General features: G+C 39.7%; 3 protein-coding genes and 1 long non-coding RNA gene across 4 annotated transcripts in view; all 4 read right to left on the bottom strand.

The window, feature by feature from the left end:
- LOC117253096 (uncharacterized) overlaps positions 1 to 1,281 on the bottom strand; it is a 56,756-nt gene extending 55,475 nt beyond the window's left edge. The window contains exon 1 of the mRNA XM_078168295.1: positions 1,231 to 1,281. Coding sequence (XP_078024421.1) covers positions 1,231 to 1,262 — 32 coding nt within the window. The 5' untranslated portion in view covers positions 1,263 to 1,281. The remainder of the gene's footprint in view (positions 1 to 1,230) is intronic.
- A 506-nt stretch (positions 1,282 to 1,787) lies between these two features.
- Positions 1,788 to 4,622, bottom strand: LOC144463557 (uncharacterized). Its single transcript, XM_078168296.1, has 2 exons — positions 4,511 to 4,622; positions 1,788 to 4,329 (listed from the first exon to the last, which is right to left on the bottom strand). The coding sequence occupies exon 2, from the start codon at positions 2,966 to 2,968 to the stop codon at positions 2,630 to 2,632; it is 339 nt and encodes a 112-aa protein (XP_078024422.1). The 5' UTR covers positions 2,969 to 4,329; positions 4,511 to 4,622; the 3' UTR covers positions 1,788 to 2,629.
- A 2,429-nt stretch (positions 4,623 to 7,051) lies between these two features.
- On the bottom strand, positions 7,052 to 9,544 carry LOC144463630 (uncharacterized). Its single transcript, XR_013491684.1, has 3 exons — positions 9,494 to 9,544; positions 9,328 to 9,380; positions 7,052 to 7,097 (listed from the first exon to the last, which is right to left on the bottom strand). It is a non-coding gene; the product is annotated as an uncharacterized LOC144463630 (long non-coding RNA).
- A 1,944-nt stretch (positions 9,545 to 11,488) lies between these two features.
- LOC117253095 (uncharacterized) lies at positions 11,489 to 19,801 on the bottom strand. The gene is made up of 4 exons (XM_033620442.2): positions 19,746 to 19,801; positions 18,872 to 19,075; positions 11,682 to 11,727; positions 11,489 to 11,567 (listed from the first exon to the last, which is right to left on the bottom strand). Exons 1-4 carry the CDS (start codon positions 19,775 to 19,777, stop codon positions 11,502 to 11,504), a joined length of 348 nt encoding a protein of 115 aa, XP_033476333.2. The 5' UTR covers positions 19,778 to 19,801; the 3' UTR covers positions 11,489 to 11,501.
- Between the last annotated feature and the right edge of the window lie 1,160 nt (positions 19,802 to 20,961).

The following is a 20,961-nucleotide window of genomic DNA, read 5'->3' as shown; positions in this document are numbered from 1 at the left end:
GCCAGCCATTTTGTTTTGTTTGGCCTTTGTGTCACACACACACACACACACACACACACACACACGAACACTCACACACAGACATAATTTGTGTGTTTTGTTTGCTTTACTTGCTTTATAAATAAAAATATTTGGAATCATACCTGCTGTCTGTTTAATATTGCACAAGAGTGAATGAACAGTCATCATCTGCTGTGTCAAGAACTCCAAAATCCTTCAACCTTTATGATGATTGTGGCAACTTTGGTTATGGTTATTAATTTAAATATTAATCAGAGTTCCACATTAATAGTGTATTTTACGAGACTAATATCATAAACTGGCTATTATTTTTCCCTTTTCAGGAATGGTGCCCCAGGAGATGATTTACTGTAAATTAAGTCACACTGTTTAACATAATTATTAACTATTATTAATACTTACTGATTGTTTCTGATAGCCATTTGATATTTTGATATTGGAGATCTGTTATGAGGTCAGGTCACTATCTAATGGAATTTTAGGAGCAGGACTACACCTCTACCCGACCACTTCCAGCACTGCTATAATTCCTACCTAACTCTCTCCAGTGCATTTTCCCTCACATTCTGTGCCCCTCTCTAAACGCTTTTTCTCTCCTCCTGTATCTTCAGCTCCTTCATTTACTGTGTAGGTTCCAGAAGGGGGTCAGGGATGCCTGAATGCTTTTATGGATTTCCTATTGAAGCCTCCCCACAATGCAGACAGCCAGCATAAGAACTAGAAGTGAGTTTCAAGCCTTACACATCAATCTCTTTTCAGTAATAAATCATTCAAATGCATCTTCTTGATGGTGTGGACATTGCTAGTGGAATGCCTACAAATAGTGCCCTTAAAGGGCAACAACATCCATCCATTCATCCATTCATCCATCCATCCATCCATTGATTTTCTATGACTTTTTTTTTCATAGGGTGAAGTGCAGCTGGAACCAATCCTAGCTGTCAGTGTGCCAGACACAGGGTATACTCTGAAGGAGGTCTCGAGACTATCACAAGACTTATACATAGAGACAGACAAACATTTACACTTACACTTACACAGAGGGGCAATTTTAAAGTCATGAGCAATAACACAAAACTAATATTTGCACTCATAATAGACTCAGTGCCTTCCTCCTTATAATGTTTATTACCTCATTTGACCTTACCACTCAAACCTTCTCCCCATATCCATTATTATCTCAAACCACCTTCTCCTCACATTTCATACCTTTGCAGATAGTCCATCAGTTTCCTCAACATCTTGTCAATGGATATCTGAAACTGTATCCACAATTTTATTTTTAAAACAACTTATTTTTGTTTGGATGTTCAGAAGGTGTTGACAAAAATAATGATGATGATGATGGTGCTGAAAAATCAAACATAACTTACCTGTGCGAAGTCCATCTCAGGTATTTCCAATGTATAGTAGAAAGGATGATGTTGATGACCATGAGGGTGATGAGGATTATGATGATGATGATGATGAGGATGATGATGTTGATTGGGATGATGTTGATTGGGATGATGTTGATGACCATGAGGGTGATGGGAATTATGATGGTGAGGATGCTGATGATGATTGGGATGATGTTGATGACCATGAGGGTGATGGGGATTATGATGATGAGGATGATGATGTTGATTGGGATAATGATGTGGATGATGTTCATGACCATGAGCTTGATGAGGATTATGATGATGAGGATAATGATGGTGATTGGGATGATGTTGATGACCATGAGGGTGATGAGGATTATGATGATGAAGATGATGATGATGTTGATTGGGATGAAGTTGATGACCATGAGGGTGATGGGAATTATGATGGTGAGGATAATGGTGGTGATTGGGATGATGATTATGATGATGAGGATGAAGATGGTGATTTGTATAATGTTCATGACCATAAGGATGATGAGGATTATGATGATGAGGATGACGATGATGATGATTGTAATGAGGATGAGGATGACGGTGATGATGGGGATGGTGATGAGAATGGTGGGGATGGCGATGATGATGAGAATGCCTGTGGTGATGCAAAATCAAACCGTTTTGATGACCATGGGTATTATGATGATGAGGATGCTGATGATGATTGGGATGATGTTGATGATGTTGATTGGGATGATGATGTGGATGATGTTCATGACCAGGAGGCTGATGAGGATTATGATGATGTGGATGCTTATGGTGATTGGGATGATGTTTATGACCATTGGGGTGATGAGGATTATGCTGATGAGGATGAGGATGATGGGGGTGATGATGACGATGATTGCGATGAGGATGATGATGACGTTGATCATGGGGATGGGGATGTGGATAGTGAGGATGGCGATGATGATGAGGATGCTCATGGTGATGGAAAATCAAACTGTGTTGATGACCATGAGGGTGATGGGGATTATGATGATTAGGATGTTGATGGTGATTTGGATTATGTTTATGACCATGAGGGTGATGAAGATTATGAGGATGATGATGTTGATTAGGATGATGTTGATGATGTTCAAGACCATGAGTGTGATGAATATTATGATGATGAGGATGCCGATGATGATGATGGGGACGCTGATGGGGATAATGAGGATGGTGATGATGATGCTGATGGTGATGCAAATTCAAACCTTGTTGATTGCCATGAGGGTGATGATGGGGACGTTGATGAGGATGATGATGATGATTGGGGTGATGTTTATGAACATGAAGTTGTTTAGGATTATGATGGTGAGGATAATGATGGTGATTGGGATAATGTTTATGACCATGAGGGTGATGAGGATGATGATGGTAATTGGGATGATGTTGAAGACCATGAGGGTGATGAGGATTATGCTGATGAGGATGACGATGATGATGGGGGTGATGATGACGACGATTGCGATGAGGATGACGATGACGTTGATCGTGGGGACGATGATGTGGATAGTGAGAATGGCGATGATGATGAGGATGCTCATGGTGATGCAAAATCAAACTGTGATGATGACCATGAGGGTGATGGGGATTACGATGATGAGGATGTTGATGGTGATTTGGATTATGTTTATGACCATGAGGGTGATGAAGATTATGAGGATGATGATGTTGATTAGGATGATGTTGATGATGTTCATGACCATGACGGTGATGCAGATTACGATGATGAGGATGATGATGATGATGATGATGATGATGGTGATTTGGATGATGTACATGACCATGAGGTTGATGATGATTATGATGATGATGGTGATTGGGATGATGTTCATGACCATGAGGGTGATGAATATTATGATGATGAGGATGCCTATGATGATGATGGGGACGCTGATGGGGATGATGAGGATGGTGATGATGATGCTGATGGTGATGCAAATTCAAACCTTGTTGATTGCCATGAGGGTGATGATGGGGACGTTGATGAGAATGATGATGATGATGATGATGATGATGATTGGGGTGATGTTTATGAACATGAAGTTGTTTAGGATTATGATGGTGAGGATAATGATGGTGACTGGGAAGATGTTGAAGGTGAAGATGGTGATGATTATGGGGGTGATGTTTATGAACATGAAGTCGGTTAGGATTATGATGATGAGTGTGATGATGAGGATGTTTGTGATGAGGATGAGGATGATGATGGGCACGGTGATGAGGATGAGGATACTGATGATGATGGGGACGTTGATGGGGATGATGGGGATGATGAGGATGCCAATGGTGATGCAAAATCAAACCTTGTTGATGACCATGAGGGTGATGAGGATTATAATAATAAGAATGATGATGGTGATTGGGATGATATTTATGACCATGAGGGTGATGAGGATTATGATGATGCCGATTATGATGAGGATGATGATGGTGATGATGATGATGAGGATGACGATGATGATGGGGATGGTGATGAGGATGATGAGGATGGCGATAATGAAGAGGATGCAAAATCAAACCATGTTGTTGACCATGAGGGTGATGACGATTATGATGATGTGGATGAGGATGACGATGATGATGGTGACTGGGATTATGTTTATGATCGTGAAGGTTATGAGGATTCCTATGATAAGGATTATGGTGATGAGGATGAACATAATGATGGGGATGATGATGAGGATGACGATGGCGATGGTGATGATGGGGACGATGATGCAAAATCAAACCATGTTGATGGCCATGGGGATGATGGTGATAATGATGACGACGAGGATGATGATGATGACGGTGGTGATGAGGATTGCGATGATGATGAGGATGCTGATGGTAATGCAAAATCAAACCGTGCTGATCTTTTCCTACTCTAGTTTCTGTCGAGTCCATCACAGGTAACTCTGAACTACAGTAGAAGACACAAGAGGACTTTCATGAGTTCAACAGGAGACAAACAGTCACAATCTGCATCAAATGAAAGCTCCAACCACAACAGTTAATCTTATTTAGTGCCAACTCTGTTCCTTGCTCTCCTTCAGGTGAGGCTGCAACCCTTCTGCTCTATGATCAACTTCAGCATCACATACCTTTCCAGATGCTCTGTCGTCCACTCCATCGAGAATTCTTTGAGCATCTCCTCCTCAGATGCCTCAGCCAAATGATGGTGAGGATGACAATGATGAGGATGGCGGCAAAGATGCTGTAATTCCAAACTACAGCAAAAGACAGGAAAATGTTCATCACTTCACAGGTTTACACAGGTATACTGAAGTTAAATCACTTACAATATTTTTGTTTAATTTAAAAAAAAGCAGAAGACAGGAATATTTTCATCATTTCAACAATCGACCAATGGCTGCACAGGTAACTGAAGTCAAACCATTAGCAATATAATTAAATTTAAAAAAAAATCAATAAAAAACACAATAAAACATGAAAACCTTAAAGAAATGATCAAAATGAAAAACACCTAAATAGACTCAAAATGAATAAACATAAGCTTACTATAAATTAAGAATTTAAAGGTTGACTATCCAACTTTCTAAAAAAGCCTTGTTATTGATAAGACACTTGGCCCTCACGTGAACTGCAGTCAGCATCTTGTTGCTCACACTCGCATTCTGTATGTGTGAGTACCCAACTGGGCACTGGTCAAAACAGTTATGTGACACACAAAAGACTGAACACAATTGACTGGCACAATTATGATAGAATGCTGAAAATAAACTTCAACCATATTCAATAACGTCACTGTCTGTAGTGTTCCTACGTCATTTGATCCATTGGCTCAATTATACTAACTAGCTTGCTGTTAACAAATTAATCAGCTAACATTACAAAGCACTGAATTTGATCTGACCACAGATTAGAAAATAATTAGCCAGCGGGTCACAGTGGGCAGGTGGCCAGTGGCAGTACTCTGTCTAACTTGTGTAACAGCAGCTACATAAAGTTTATTGATGGGGAGTCAGGGCAGTCTGGGATCATACCCCTGTTGCTGGGTCTTGCACAGGCTGAATTCCAGTTGCTAAAGTTACAACTGCTAAATGAAGGTCTGAGATGATTCTTGGGAAAGTTCTGCATCTTTTTTCTTCAATTCTGCAATGTCTTTCCTCTATGACCTCCTACTGGATTTATGGACATCAGCAGGTTGAAGCAGATCACTCAGTAAACCTGAAACCTGTCAGCAGTTAATGTGGGACTAACAGCAGCAGTGTCCACTTGTGTTGGGAATTTTGAAGTGGTCGGGGCAGGCAGTAAAAACGGAATCTTTGTTTGCCCTGACAATAGACTTGGGCATCCTCCCCCTCATATTCTTCATCAGCTCAAATCTCCCCCTCCTCCTCCTCCTCCTCCTCCTCCTTCTCCTCACATTTCATACCTTCGCAGATACATTGTCAGTTTCTTGAACATCTCGTTGATGGACATCTGAAGCTGTAAACACATTTTTATGTTTTATAACAAATAAATGCTGTTTGGGTGCTCAGGGAGACAGAAATAATGATGATCATTATGATGATGATAATGCTTTTTTTTTTAAAAAAAAAAAAAAAAAAAATAGTGCAGATTACCTTTTCCAGCTCTACCTGTTTCAAGTTTATTTCATGTAAATTCAACCTACAGCAGCAGACAGAGGGATTATCATCAGTTCAACAGAAGACAAACAGCTGCACAGGTTTACCATTAATATTTGAAAGCTGTAGAGGATCAAGACATTTGACAGTTCATGACATCTGCATTAAAGGTATCTAAGAGGTTTTATGATGTGCAGATGGACACAGGTTTTTTTGTAATAACACAATGTTGTATGGTTTAGTGAAAATATCTTGTTATAATATGAAAATATCCTTTAAAAAAGTGAAAAACATCTTGTTTTAACAAAAAATGTTCACATTATCACATGATATTGATGTTTGTTTTTCCTGGTGTGGCAGCAATGTGCTTCTGTAAGAACCCTATTTTTTGTGTCATTTTATATATGTTTTTTTTTTTCAGATATGTTTTTGAAAATTCCTGTGAGATGATACATTGTTAACATATGACATTCACCAATGACTGGAATTTGTGTGAAAATGCTGCTTCACAAAATATGATGCATAAAGCTTAGATGGTAGCACTATAATCAGGGTCCAAAAATTCATTTTTGGAAAGACATAAGGAGGCAGCAACTCAAACTGGGACAATGGATCAGAAATAAATGGTGAACCTGGCCTGATGTAAAGGCCTGATCCAGGTTTAACTCAGCAGGGTGATCCAGATCACTCAGTAAATCTGCAACCTGTCAACTTTTAATGTGTGAGTATGAAGCAGCAGTGTCCAATCATGTGTTGGGATTTTTTTTTAGTAAGGGTCACATTAAATACCTATAGCTATTGGCTTTAAAGTGGAGCAACCAAATCAATATTTGCACTTATAAAAGACTTTCTCCTCCTCTTGATCATGTTTCATACCTTCCTAGATCCTTCGTCAGTTTCCTAAACTTCTTGTTGATGAACATCTGAACCTATAACCACATTCATAAAGAACAATAACTGTAATTTTTCTTTTGATATTTAGAAAGTGTTTACAGAGGTGATGATGGTGTTGTTGATGATGATGATGAAAAAAAATCAAACAGTGTACATTACCTTCTCCATTTTCACCTGTATTAACTTCGTCTTACGTAAATTCAACCTATAATACAGGAGAATTTCCATCAGTTCAGTAGGTGACAAAGAAATGCAGAGGTTTACTGACTCCACACAAAGTCAGTCAACCAAGCAAAATTATGAACAAAAAAAGAAATAAAATATGACAAAATTAATAACAGCAGAAATAAACAAAATGGGGCACATAATTGAATGCATAAATAACATGAGAAACCGGAAAAGGGTTCAATCATTTAATAACATAGAATTTAATAAAATAAATTACCTGAGAAACCAAAAAAAAAAGAAGAAAGAAAGAAAGAAAGAAATGTAAAAACTAATAAAACATACAGGTGCAGCCAGTCATATTTCCATTTGGCCTGTGGTAGAACCCTGACCAATTCGTGACAGGTCCCTGTCATCACCTGGCCGGGCTCGTAGCTCTAATGAGATCCCCCGCAATGACGTATAGAATACAGGGCGACTGGGAATTAAGTTTTATCTGTAGAAACCAGTTGCAATGGTCTGTCTATTCACCAGGGGGAGCAGTGAGTGTGGAAGCTGAAGCGGTTTACTGCTCCTCTTATTACTGAGAGCTTCTCACACAGAGCATATTTAATGATTATCAGGCTACCATATCATAGGTTATAAATATTATGCTTCAGCGTTTTGTTATTTAAAAGAATTGCATGAAAATTAAAGTGATATCTGCAATGGCAATGATAATGATGTCATATAGTAATAAATAAAGTATATATATATATATATATATATATATATATATATACATATTTATATGTGTGTGTGTGTGCCCTTATTATGGCTATATAAATGTAATATATGGTGCTGTTTTTTTTTAAACTCAGCGAAAATGTTTTTCAAAGACTAGACTAGACCCCAAAAAATATGGACCGAAGCAGACTCTTTCGTTAAATAAAAACAGCTTGTGAATATTGGAAATGATTACATAGATCTTTTCTTTTTTAATTATTATTTTGATTTTATGATTTTATTATTTTTGATCTGTCACTGTCTGTCTAAACAGATTCATGGAAGCGATATTTCACAAAGCGCCGCTCATTCAGCTGTTTTGCATAGTGTGAAAACGACTCCTCGGCTCTTCTATTTATCACATGATTAGCATTACGATGAACCTTGTATTCCTACTGAATGGGTGAGTGTTTCCATCTGAATAGGTTTCCCAGTCACTCACATCATCACACTGAGTGGGCTATACGAACTTTTGATGCAAACATTTAACAACACATTGTCACTGTTGAAGTTTAAAATATGAAGAATTGTAAAATGTCACTTCGATGAGGCTGTCAGTCAGTTAGTGAGAGATCACAGGCTGAAATTTGCAATTCATCCTCACATGCAGCCGCAACGAAGGTCAAGCTGCACGTAGCCTGCAGAGTTCTTTTTAAGTTGAAAAGGAGTGTGGTACTTTCACTGCACATGACATAATGTGGTCCTGTTTATGTTGGAAGATGACAGAGCCCAAACGCATAATTAGCATTACCATGAACCTTTTTATTCCATCTTAATAGGTTTCCCAGACACTCAGATCATCACAGTGGGTGGGCTTTATGAACTTTTGATGTAAACATTCAACAACACATCGTCACTGTCGATGTCTGTACCTCGTAAAAGTGACATTTTACAATTCTTTACATTATAAACCAAAAAAAAGATCTTGTCTCTTAATTAATGTTAATTCTATTTTAAAATGTAAGTCTCTTAATGAGCAACTTTTTCAAAATGATTTAATGATGATTTATAATTATTTTCAGGCACTTTCAGAACTTCTCTCATTATTCTGAGAGACTAACTCAATATTTTCAGTTAGGGGAGACCTGGGCCAATTGTAACAACATTTTAGATTTTCCTTAATAACTAATGTGTTTATAACACTGATGCTGCAGCAGATAACGGTGGTCATTTTAATAACTTATATACTGTGGGGTGGCTTATTATAACCTATAATAATATAACCTAGCAACAAATTTAAATTATTGTACACAAGTACTGTAACTAATAGGCCAAATTAAATCTTTAAAATAAAAGTAGTGCAATAAAAGTGTAATATTTGCACATCTTTGTTAGTTTTTGTGTTTCTGTGATGATTAATGTGTGAGTATGAACAGCAGCATCCAATTATGTGTTTGGATTTTTGGTGGCGGGTGGGGCCATATCAAATACTAGAATCAACGTTTGCACTGATAAAAGACTTAATTCTCCATCTCCTCAAACCTCTCTCTCCTCAGGTTTCATACCTTCCAGGATCCTTTGTCAGTTTCTTAAAAATCTTGTTGATGAATATCTGAAGCTGTGAACACAATTTATTAAAATATATATAGATGAACTGACAGATAAGATGGTGAAGATGATGATGATGGTGATGTTGATGATGATGGAAAACAATCAGACAGCACAGATTACCTTTTTCATCTTCACCTGTATCAACTTAATCTCAGGTAAATTCAACCTACAGCAGAAGACACAGGACGACTTTTATTGGTTCAACAGGAGACAACCACCTGCACAGGTTTACTGATTTCACACAAACTCAAGAAAAGAAAAAAACTCAGACAAAATAAATTATATCAACAAACAGCAACTCTGGGTTCAAACCCTTCATCGGTCAACAGAAAAAAACAGCTCAACTGCCAAATGTCAGCATTTCATTAACTGCACCACCAGAGTCACACCATTTCGACCCCTTTTTTGAATGTGAACAAAACTTGTTGGGTATGCTAAGGACTGAGTGCTGTCCACTGAGCTTAATCGGGATTGCTCAAAGAAGACAACTTAAGTTATGGCCTGTTTTTTTTTTTTTTGTAAGCCCATAATTAGCGTTATATTGCTGACTGAGAAGAAGGAGGTTGATTCTAAGCAGGAGAGTGTCCTCTGACGCTGACTTTGTTTCTGGCTATGGTGGCTCAAACATGTTTTGCTGTACAAGTTGATGAAGCATCCATTGTCGTGCTACAATGAAGGGAGACTGCAGCCTTCCCACGAGTGGGTGTAACTTCAGCGCATTTGGCAGACACACCCCCAGTGTCTCAGAGCAGAGAATACTGCCTTTTTTCATGATTTGAAGCATAACTTTATATACTTTGCAACCTTATTAATTATTCAGATTTGGCTGGGTACTTTACCTGGACTTTAAGAAATCATTCACACATTTTGTTAAAGGATAACTTCGGTATTTTTCAACCTATTTCCTCATGTGTATGTGTGCGTATGATTCATAGGTACAACTCGTTTTGAAATTGGTTCAGTATTGAGGGAGGCAGATGCAGCCGGCAGCCGCAAAACGAGCTAAAACGGTAACGGGGGCAAATGCGTCCCGTATAAGTTTGCGCATTTAAAGTGCTTTTTTTCACCACTGACCGGTTCAGATCGCCAGTGCTATCTCTGAAAATAGCATTCTAAGCGTTTCCCTTACCTCTAGGTTGTGTTGTTGTCTCGCGAGAGCTTTGCTTGTTCCCGGAAGAAAACAGAGCCATGCTGAGCGCCGCTCACAGTGGCGCTGGTTGTCCCGGAGTACAGTTGAGAGTTTCACTGCATCGATTGAAAACAATGGTTCGTGTTTGTGCTCATCCTAATTTCAAGAACAGGATGTCGCGCAACACCCTGTACAGCTTTCATAGGCTGCCTTTGTCAGACAGCGAGATGCTGAAGTTGTGGCTAGTTGTGCAACAAATGGATGCTAACACTTCTGTCCAGACACTGCACCTTGCAGACCACCGGGTCTGCAGTGCTCACTTCTCCCAAGATGACTACTGCCAGACGAAGAAGAGAAGACATCCAATCCCGAAACACCTCTTCCTCAAGAAAACGGCTGTCCCACGAGTAGAGACAGCTACAGACACAGTGGAGCAAAGCTCTTGCGAGATGACGTCACACACAGCCCAGAGGTAAGGGAAACGCTTAGTATGCTATTTACAGAGATAGTACTGGCAATCTGAACCGGTCAGTGGCGAAAAAAATCACTTTTAATGCGCAAACTACGCATTTGCCCCCATTACTGTTTTAGCTCGTTTCATGGCTCCCTCAATATGGAACCAGTTTTAAAACAAGTTGTACCTATGAATCATACACACACATGCACATGGGGAAATAGGGCCCAGGTTGAAAAATACCTAAGTTATCCTTTAATATGTGATTTTTGCTTGTTGAAGCTAGCTAACAGAGTTGCAGGAGCCGGACTGCACCTCTACTGGGCCACTTACAGTACTTCTATGAATACCCATCTAACCGTGTGCAGCTCTGCGGCCTGAAATACTTATTGATAGTCTCTTTGAAGAGCAATAACAAAGAATCCGTATCTGCAGTCATAATAGATTGACCCCCCATCATCAGCATAATCTTCATCACCTCAGTTGTTACCACTCAAACCTCCTCCTGATATTCTTCATCATCTCAAACCTCCTCCTCCTCCTCATCATGTTTCATACCTTCCTAGATCCGTTGTCAGTTTCTTGAACATCTCGTTGATAGACATCTCAAGCTGTAACCACATTCTTACTTTAAAAACAGCTTCTTTTTGTCTGGATGTTCAGACGTTGTTGACAGAAATGATGATGATGATGGTGGTGATGAAAAAATAAAAAAGTGAGATTACCTTTTCCAGCTCCACCCCTGTCAAGTCCATCTCAGGCAAACCCACACTACAGTGGAAGACACAGGAGGACTTTCATCAGTTTAGCAGGAAACAATCAAATGATGTGTCTCAAATCACACACTTCAATTCAATCAATCAATCAATTTTATTTATAAAGCCCAATATCACAAATCACAATTTGCCTCACAGGGCTTTACAGCATACGACATCCCTCTGTCCTTATGACCCTCGCAGCGGATAAGGAAAAACTCCCCAAAAAACCCCTTTAATGGGGAAAAAAAACAGTAGAAACCTCAGGAAGAGCAACTGAGGAGGGATCCCTCTTCCAGGATGGACAGACGTGCAATAGATGTCATACAGAACAGATCAGCATAATAAATTAACAGTAATCCGCATGACACAATGAGACAGAGACAGAGAGAGAGAGAGAGAGAGAGAGATGCAGGTAATGACAGTAGCTTACAACATTATTGAAAGTAATAATATTATAGTTATAGTTCTGGCTACTGTGGTACAATATGTTGAAAGTACGTATTAATATCTGGCAGTATACATGTGTGACAATAGTCATATGTGTATAATAACAGTAGAAGTATGACTAATGACTAATGATGGCAGCAGCAGCAGGAGGCATCTGGCAGGACCACAGCAGCAGCACAACCACACACGTCACGCTGTCCAGGCACCGCTGCGATATGAGTTAATCTGAGAGACAGTGGAGCACAAAGGCTCCGGAGAAGAAGCCGAGTTAGTGACATCCAGAATGGCCGAGTTAGCAAGATGCAGTAATAGAATACGAGAGAGAGAGAGAGAGAGAGAGAGAGAGAGAGAGAGAAGGAGAGAAGGTGCCCAGTGTATTATAGGGGGGTCCTCCGGCAGACTAGGCCTAAATCAGCCTAACTAGGGGCTGGTACAGGGCAAGCCTGAGCCAGCCCTAACTATAAGCTTTATCAAAGAGGAAAGTCTTAAGTTTAGTCTTAAATGTGGAGACGGTGTCTGCCTCCTGGACCATAACAGGAAGATGATTCCACAGAAGAGGAGCCTGATAGCTGAAGGCTCTAGCTCCTGATCTACTTTTGGAGACTTTAGGGACCACGAGTAACCCTGCGTTCTCAGAGCGCAGTGTTCTGGTAGGTTAATATGGCACTATGAGCTCTCTAAGATATGACGGAGCTTGACCATTTAGAGCTTTACAAGTTAACAGTAGGATTTTAAATTCAATTCTGGATTTTACAGGGAGCCAGTGCAGAGAAGCTAAAACAGGAGAAATATGATCTCGTTTCTTAGTTCCTGTTAGTACACGTGCTGCTGCATTCTGAATTAGCTGGAGAGTTTTTAAGGACTTACTAGAGCTACCTGATAATAGAGAGTTACAGTAATCCAGCCTTGAGGTAACAAAAGCGTGGACCAATTTTTCTGCATCTTTTCGGGTCAGGATGGGCCTAATTTTCGCAATATTACGCAGATGAAAAAATGCAGTCCGTGAGGTTTGCTTTAAATGAGAATTAAAAGACAAATCTTGATCAAATATTACTCCGAGGTTTCTTACGGTAGTGCTAGAGGCCAGAGCAATGCCATCTAGAGAAACTATGTCATCAGATAAAGAGTCTCTGAGTTGTTTGGGGCCAAGAATAATAACTTCAGTTTTGTCTGAATTTAACATCAGGAAATTGGTGCTGGTTAGTACACGTGCTGCTGCATTCTGAATTAGCTGGAGAGTTTTTAAGGACTTACTAGAGCTACCTGATAATAGAGAGTTACAGTAATCCGTACAGTAAATGTTTTATTAGATCTTAGTGCGGCGTTTGACACAATTGACCATCAAATTCTACTGCAGAGACTGGATCACTTAATTGGCCTAAAAGGTTCTGCACTAAGCTGGTTTAAATCTTATTTATCCGATCGTTTTCAGTTTGTTGACGTTCATAATGAATCATCCTTATGTACCAAAGTTTGTTTTGGAATTCCGCAAGGTTCTGTGCTCGGACCAATCCTATTTACTCTATATATGCTTCCTTTAGGTAACATCATTAGAAATCACTCTATATATTTCCATTGTTATGCGGATGATACTCAGTTGTATTTATCGATGAAGCCAGAAGAAAGTAATCAATTAACTAAACTCCATAACTGCCTTAAAGACATAAAAACTTGGATGAGCACCAATTTCCTGATGTTAAATTCAGACAAAACTGAAGTTATTGTTCTTGGCCCCAAACAACTCAGAGACTCTTTATCTGATGACGTAGTTTCTCTAGATGGCATTGCTCTGGCCTCTAGCGCTACCGTAAGAAACCTCGGAGTAATATTTGATCAAGATTTGTCTTTTAATTCTCATTTAAAACAAACCTCACGGACTGCATGTTTTCATCTGCGTAATATTGCAAAAATTAGGCCCATCCTGACCCGAAAAGATGCAGAAAAATTGGTCCACGCTTTTGTTACCTCAAGGCTGGATTACTGTAACTCTCTATTATCAGGTAGCTCTAGTAAGTCCTTAAAAACTCTCCAGCTAATTCAGAATGCAGCAGCACGTGTACTAACAGGAACTAAGAAACGAGATCATATTTCTCCTGTTTTAGCTTCTCTGCACTGGCTCCCTGTAAAATCCATGTAGGAGCCATATGTGTGTGTGTCATGTTGATAAGTCTGAATGTCTATGTGATGTGGGTGAGTACACACTATTGGTGCTTGGGTGGTGGGCGTGTCACTGTGTGGTGCCCTCTGTGATTGCAGATGATTATGCTCACCTGTTGTCAGTTCTGTGTTTGTCCACGAAGGAGGGTGAATCGGGAGGGAAACTTTCTGCTGACCGCTAAAGCTAGCACTAACGCTAAAACCATCATGTTATTAATCCTGTTACTTGTATCATGATCAAACCTTGCACTAGCGCGTGTGTCAAATGCATGGCTTTGTGATATGGCATTAAAGAGAAATGAACCGAGTAAAGGACAGAGTGTGAATCAGTTTGTGGGCGCGTCAAAGTTATCTCCTGTGCTTAGCCTCCTGCGGCGTGCCGATTTTATAGTGATCGTCAGTCAGCCGCAAAAATCCAGAATTGAATTTAAAATCCTACTGTTAACTTAGAAAGCTCTAAATGGTCAAGCTCCGTCATATCTTAGTGAGCTCATAGTGCCATATTATCCCACCAGAACACTGCGCTCTGAGAACGCAGGGTTACTCGTGGTCCCTAAAGTCTCCAAAAGTAGATCAGGAGCTAGAGCCTTCACCTATCAGGCTCCTCTTCTGTGGAATCATCTTCCTGTTACGGTCCGGGAGGCAGACACCGTCTCCACATTTAAGACTAGACTTAAGACTTTCCTCTTTGATAAATTTTATTAGTTAGGCTTATAAGCTTATAAGCTAGTTAGGGCTGGCTCAGGCTTGCCCTGTACCAGCCCCTAGTTAGGCTGACTTAGGCCTAGTCTGCTGGAGGACCCCCCTATAATACACCGGGCACCTTCTCTCCTTCTCTCTCTCTCTCTCTCTCTCTCTCTCTCTCGTATTCTATTACTGCATCTTGCTAACTCGGCCATTCTGGATGTCACTAACTCGGCTTCTTCTCCGGAGCATTTGTGCTCCACTGTCTCTCAGATTAACTCATATCGCAGTGGTGCCTGGACAGCGTGACGTGTGTGGTTGTGCTGCTGCCGTGGTCCTGCCAGATGCCTCCTGCTGCTGCTGCCATCATTAGACATTAGTCATACTTCTACTGTAATTATACACATATGATTATTGTCACACATGTATACTGCCAGATATTAATACATACTTTCAACATATTGTACCACAGTAGCCAGAACTATAATATTATTACTTTCGATAATGTTGTAAGCTACTGTCATTACCTGCATCTCTCTCTCTCTCTCTCTCTCTCTCTCTCTCTGTCTCTGTCTCATTGTGTCATGCGGATTACTGTTAATTTATTATGCTGATCTGTTCTGTACGACATCTATTGCACGTCTGTCCGTCCTGGAAGAGGGATCCCTCCTCAGTTGCTCTTCCTGAGGTTTCTACCGTTTTTTTTCCCCGTTAAAGGGTTTTTTTTGGGGAGTTTTTCCTTATCCGCTGCGAGGGTCATAAGGACAGAGGGATGTCGTATGCTGTAAAGCCCTGTGAGGCAAATTGTGATTTGTGATATTGGGCTTTATAAATAAAATTGATTGATTGATTGATTGATAAATATATATTAGGTTTTACAGCTGTGTTTGAGGTTAGATAGGTACTATCTGAGGACAGGAGGTCATGAATTTTGCCTCTAATAGTTAGAATTTTGTCATTAAAAAAGCTCATAAAATCATTACTGCTAAGGGCTAAAGGAATACAAGGCTCAATAGAGCTTTGACTCTCAGTCAGCCTGGCTACAGTGCTGAAAAAGAAACCTGGGGTTGTTCTTATTGTCTTCTATTAATGCTGAGTAATAGTTTGCTCAGGCATTGCGGAGGCCCCTCTTATAAGTTTTGAGACTGTCTGTCCAGATTGAACGAGATTCTTCCAGTTTGGTTAGTCCCCAATTCCTTTCAAATTTTCGCGATATTTGTTTTAACTTACGGGTTTGAGAGTTATACCAAGGAGCGAACTTTCTTTGCTTTTTTAACTTCTTTTTAAGAGGAGCTACAGAGTCAAGTGTTCGCAGCGAGCCTACGGCGCTATCAACAAAATGATCAAAGTTGGTATTGAATTTAATGACGGAGTAATCTTTTCCTTAAATTTTGCGACAGCACTATCTGATAAACATCTAGTATAGTAACTGTTGCTGAGTGGCGTGTAATCGAGTAAAAAGAAATCAAAAGTAATCAGATAATGATCCGATAGCGAGGGATTCTGTGGAAAGACTTTTAGCTTATCAATTTCAATTCCATACGTCAGAACTAGATCGAGGGTATGGTTAAAACAATGAGTGGGTTCATGTACACCCTGACTGAAGCCAATGGAGTCTAATAATGAGATAAACGCGGTAGCCAGGGAGTCATTATCAATGTCGACATGAATGTTAAAATCGCCTACAATAATAACTTTATCTGATTTAAGAACTAAACTGGATAAAAACTCTAAGAATTCAGATACAAATTCAGAACACAGGCCAGGAGCACGGTACACTATAACAAATAAAAGTGGCTGCGAGGTTTTCCAGGTCGGATGTAAAAGACTAAGAACGAGGCTTTCAAATGAATTATAATCTAGTTTAGGTTTAGGGCTGATTAACAGACTAGAGTTAAAAATGGCTGCAACTCCCCCTCCTCGGCCGCTGCCTCGAGGAATGTGGGTATTATTATGACTGGGAGGAGTGGACTCATTAAGACTAACATATTCATCTTGACACAGCCAGGTTTCAGTGAGACTGAGTAAATCAATATGATGATCTGATATTAATTCGTTTACTAACACTGCTTTAGACAATAGAGACCTGATATTTAACAGTCCGCATTTAATTCTCCTGTTTTGTCTTTCTGTCACAGAAGAGGTTGTAATTTTTATGAGGTTGTTATGCACAACTCCTCTTTGTTTAATTTTAGATTTAAATAATTTAGGTGGTGGTGGACAGACACCGTTTGTATAAAACTATGAAAACTATGGCTGGGTAACTGAACTAGAAGCTCAGAGAGGCGTATAGGACTGCGTCTCCAAGTCCTGGTCTCAACTCTGGGTTGTCAGGGATTTAAATTACTAATAAAGTTTGCCAGGTTCCTAGAAATGAGAGCAGCTCCATCCAAAGTGGGATGAATGCCGTCTCTCCTAATAAGACCAGGTTTTCCCCAGAAAGTTTGCCAATTATTAACAAAACCCACATCGTTTGCTGGACACCACCTGGACAGCCAGCGATTAAATGATGACATGCGGCTAAACATGTCATCACTGGTCAGATTTGGGAGGGGTCCAGAGAAAACCACGGAGTCCGACATCGTTTTTGCATATCCACACACCGAGGCAATATTAATTTTAGTGACCGCCGATTGGCGTAACCGGGTGTCATTGCTGCCGACGTGAATAACAATCTTACTGAATCTACGTTTAGCTTTAGCCAGCAGTTTTAAATTTGATTCAATGTCGCCCGCTCTGGCCCCAGGGATACATTTGACTATGGTTTTCCATGGTGCGGAGCCGCGCTTCTAATTCACTAAGCCTCGCCTCCAACGCAGCAAATAAGCTACACTTACTACAATTACCACTGTCGCTAAAGGAGGCAGAGGCATAACTGAACATTTGGCACACCGAGCAAGAAAGAGCAGAGGTAGAAGCCATCGCTAACTGTAAAGCTAATGTAGCTACCAAGGCTAGTAACATGCAAACAACAGCTAAGAGATTAGTGAGAAAGTCGTAGAAAGGAGGAGAGGTATAAGTGCTTAAACAGAACCAGTGTGGTTTAAGACTTGAAGTAGACGTTAAAGCAAAGTTAAAGCAACTGAAGCGAGAAAGCAGGCTAGTAGAATTCACCAGAGCAGTACAGAGACGCTGTCACAGAAACACCAGAAATGACACAACTCGCTTACCGCAGGTGACTGTTCTGATCTGACAGTCCGTTAGTATACTTCCATGTATGTACTAATTGGCGTAGTGCGCAAATTTCAACAGGGTAGTGTTGTCTCAAACCAAACACAGCCATTGTGCACTCACCGGAATTGACGACCGCAAATTAGCTATTTAGCAAACTAGCATTAGCATTTGCGTTATTGTTCGCAGTACCAAATCATTACAGACTGCTAAATTAACCCAACAGTCATACTGCTGGCTTATACCTGACAACAATATAGTTGTGCTTAGTGCAAAAAACACATGAATTTGAACAATGCAGCGACGTTCATGGTCGCACAGTCCTCGGCCGCTATTTCCAGTTTGGAAAGTGGTCCCTCCCCTTCTGCTACGTAGCCAAGATGGCAACCATTGGGTGTGAGAAGTGTCCATAGTTCCACACTTAACTTTTTGACCGTTTTGAGTGCATCATCTGGGTACTCATCGTGTACTGCATTTTTCCATACTTCTCAGTGTGAACGCACTTATGCACTCAAAATAGTAAGTGTAAGTACAGAAGTACGCAATTTGAGATACAGCAAAAATCCCCATCGGACTAAACCTCCTATCAAAACAGGTCATCTTATTTAGCACCAACTCCTCTGATCCCTGCTCACAGTCCTCTCCTTCAGATTAGGTTGCATCACTTCTGCACTTTGATCAACTTCAACATTTCATACCTTTCAAGACGCTCCATCACACAATCCATCAGGAACTCTGGGATATTTTTATCCTTGGACATCTCAGCAGCATGATGATGAGGATGACGATAATGAAGAAGGAGATGATGATGATGATGATGATGATGATGATGAGAAATCAAACAGCGTAGATGACCTAATCCTGCTTCAGTTTGTTTCAAGTTCATCTCAGGTGATTCCAAACTTAAATAGAAGACACAGGGGGACTTTCATCAGTTCAACAGGAGACCAACAGCTTTACTGATTTCACACAAACTCAGACTGAAAATGACACAAGCCAAATCACCAAGAATATCAGTAAAAATATTTAAAAACAACAGAAAAGACAAAGTTAAAGAAAATGCTGCTCCTCCCCCCATGATAGCTAGCAATGCTTGTCTATCTTTTTAGGGGCCCTTTGACAAAATCTTGTTTTCCCCTCTATCACTCATGAATAGGCTACAAACCAAATTTGCGTCATATATCTGCATATATATCAGATCAGTGTTTCTCCTACCATTATACCATTAAACGAACTGAAGTGGGCCAACCTGAGAAACATTTTGATTTGTTACCCCTTTTCAATTCATTAATCCTCATCAAAAGGGTTAGGATTATTAATTATTTTTAAAAAACTTCTTCAGCAAGTGCTGTTTTTTCATTTTGCACTGCCTTGCACTCCCAGAATATATTCAAATGGAAAGTAACTTGAAAGTAACTTTTTTCTTTTTTTTTTACTTTTACGAGTAGGTTTCTCAAATGGTAATTTTCACTTTTACTCGAGTCATTTTTTGTGAGAGTAAATATACTTCTACTTGAGTATAGCTGTTAAGCACTCTACCCACCACCTCCTCCTTCTCCACACATTTCATACCTTCCCAGATCCGTCGTCACGTTCTTCAACATCTCATCGATGGCAATCTGAAGCTGTAACAGCATTTTATTAAAAAAATAGATAAATATTTATACACACACACACACACACACATATACATATATATATATATATATATATATATATATACATATACATATATATATATTTATTTTTCATTTCAGGGTGTTGAAAGAAATGATGATGATAAACTCCTCACTTAATTCTGGCATATTTCCCACAGCGTTCAAGACATCAGTGGTAAAACCTCTTCTCAAAAAATCCAATTACTCAGACAGAAACAATTACAGACTGAATTCTAATCTACCTTTTTATCGCAACATTTTAGAGTGAATTGTTTTTAATCAACTACTAGTTCATTTTAACAACAGTGGCATTTTAGAAAGGTTCCAGTCTCGTTATCAAGCAAAACACAGAACAGAGACTGCCCTTCTCAAGGTTGTAAATGCTCTGAGCATTCTTGTGGGTGCAAACAATCTGGCTGTTCTTCTGTTGGACTTAAGTGCAGCATTTGATACTACTATTTTAATAGACAGACTTAAAAAATGGGTTAGTCTTTCCTACACTGTTTTAGCTTGGTTTAGGTCCTATTTAACCGTTTTTTGTCAGCCTGGGTGCTCATGTATCAGAGACTCACAGCATTACATGTGGTATTCCTCAAGGAAGCATTATTGGACCAATCCTGTTTTTGCTTCCACTTGGAAACATTATTAGCCATCACCATATTGATTACCATTTTTATGCTGATGACACACAATTATACATCTCTGTAACACCAAATGCCCCTAATGCACTGGATGCTCTCATTGCCTGTCTCACTGACATTAAACTATGGATGGGTAAAAACTTTTTAAAGCTGAGAAAAACTGAGATTCTTTTAATTGGACCAAAAGCAGCAAGAGAAAAGCTGCACTAGCACACTGTTTGGTGGCCTTAGCAAGCACATTAAAACTGATGTTACTAACCTGGGAGTGATTTTAGACGCTAATTCAAATTTTAATTCTCATTTAAACAGGGTCATCAAAACATCCTTTTATCATCTACCGAACACTGCTAAGTCAGACCTCTTTCACCCAGAAAGATGCTGAAACACTCACTCACGCTTTTATTACCAGCTGTTAAGACTACCTTTTCACTGGACTACCCAAACAATCAATAAGAAAACTACAGCTTGTCCAGAATGCTGCAGCCAGAG

The sequence above is a fragment of the Epinephelus lanceolatus genome, chromosome 5 (genome assembly GCF_041903045.1).
Source record: "Epinephelus lanceolatus isolate andai-2023 chromosome 5, ASM4190304v1, whole genome shotgun sequence".
NCBI lineage: Eukaryota > Metazoa > Chordata > Actinopteri > Perciformes > Serranidae > Epinephelus > Epinephelus lanceolatus.
This window is presented reverse-complemented; position numbering and strand designations above follow the sequence as displayed.

What these genes read in the sequence shown, in the direction of transcription:
- LOC144463557 (XM_078168296.1), bottom strand. Translation starts at nt 2,968, where the DNA reads ATGAGCATCCTCATCATCATCGCCATTCTCACTATCCACATCATCGTC.
- LOC117253095 (XM_033620442.2), bottom strand. Translation starts at nt 19,777, where the DNA reads ATGTTGAAGAACGTGACGACGGATCTGGGAAG. An exon ending in GTGACGACGGATCTGGGAAG is followed by an intron (nt 19,076 to 19,745) that starts GTATGAAATGTG and finishes CTTCTATTTAAG; the next exon opens with TTTGGAATCACCTGAGATGA. An exon ending in CAGGGGTGGAGCTGGAAAAG is followed by an intron (nt 11,568 to 11,681) that starts GTAATCTCACTT and finishes ATGTGGTTACAG; the next exon opens with CTTGAGATGTCTATCAACGA.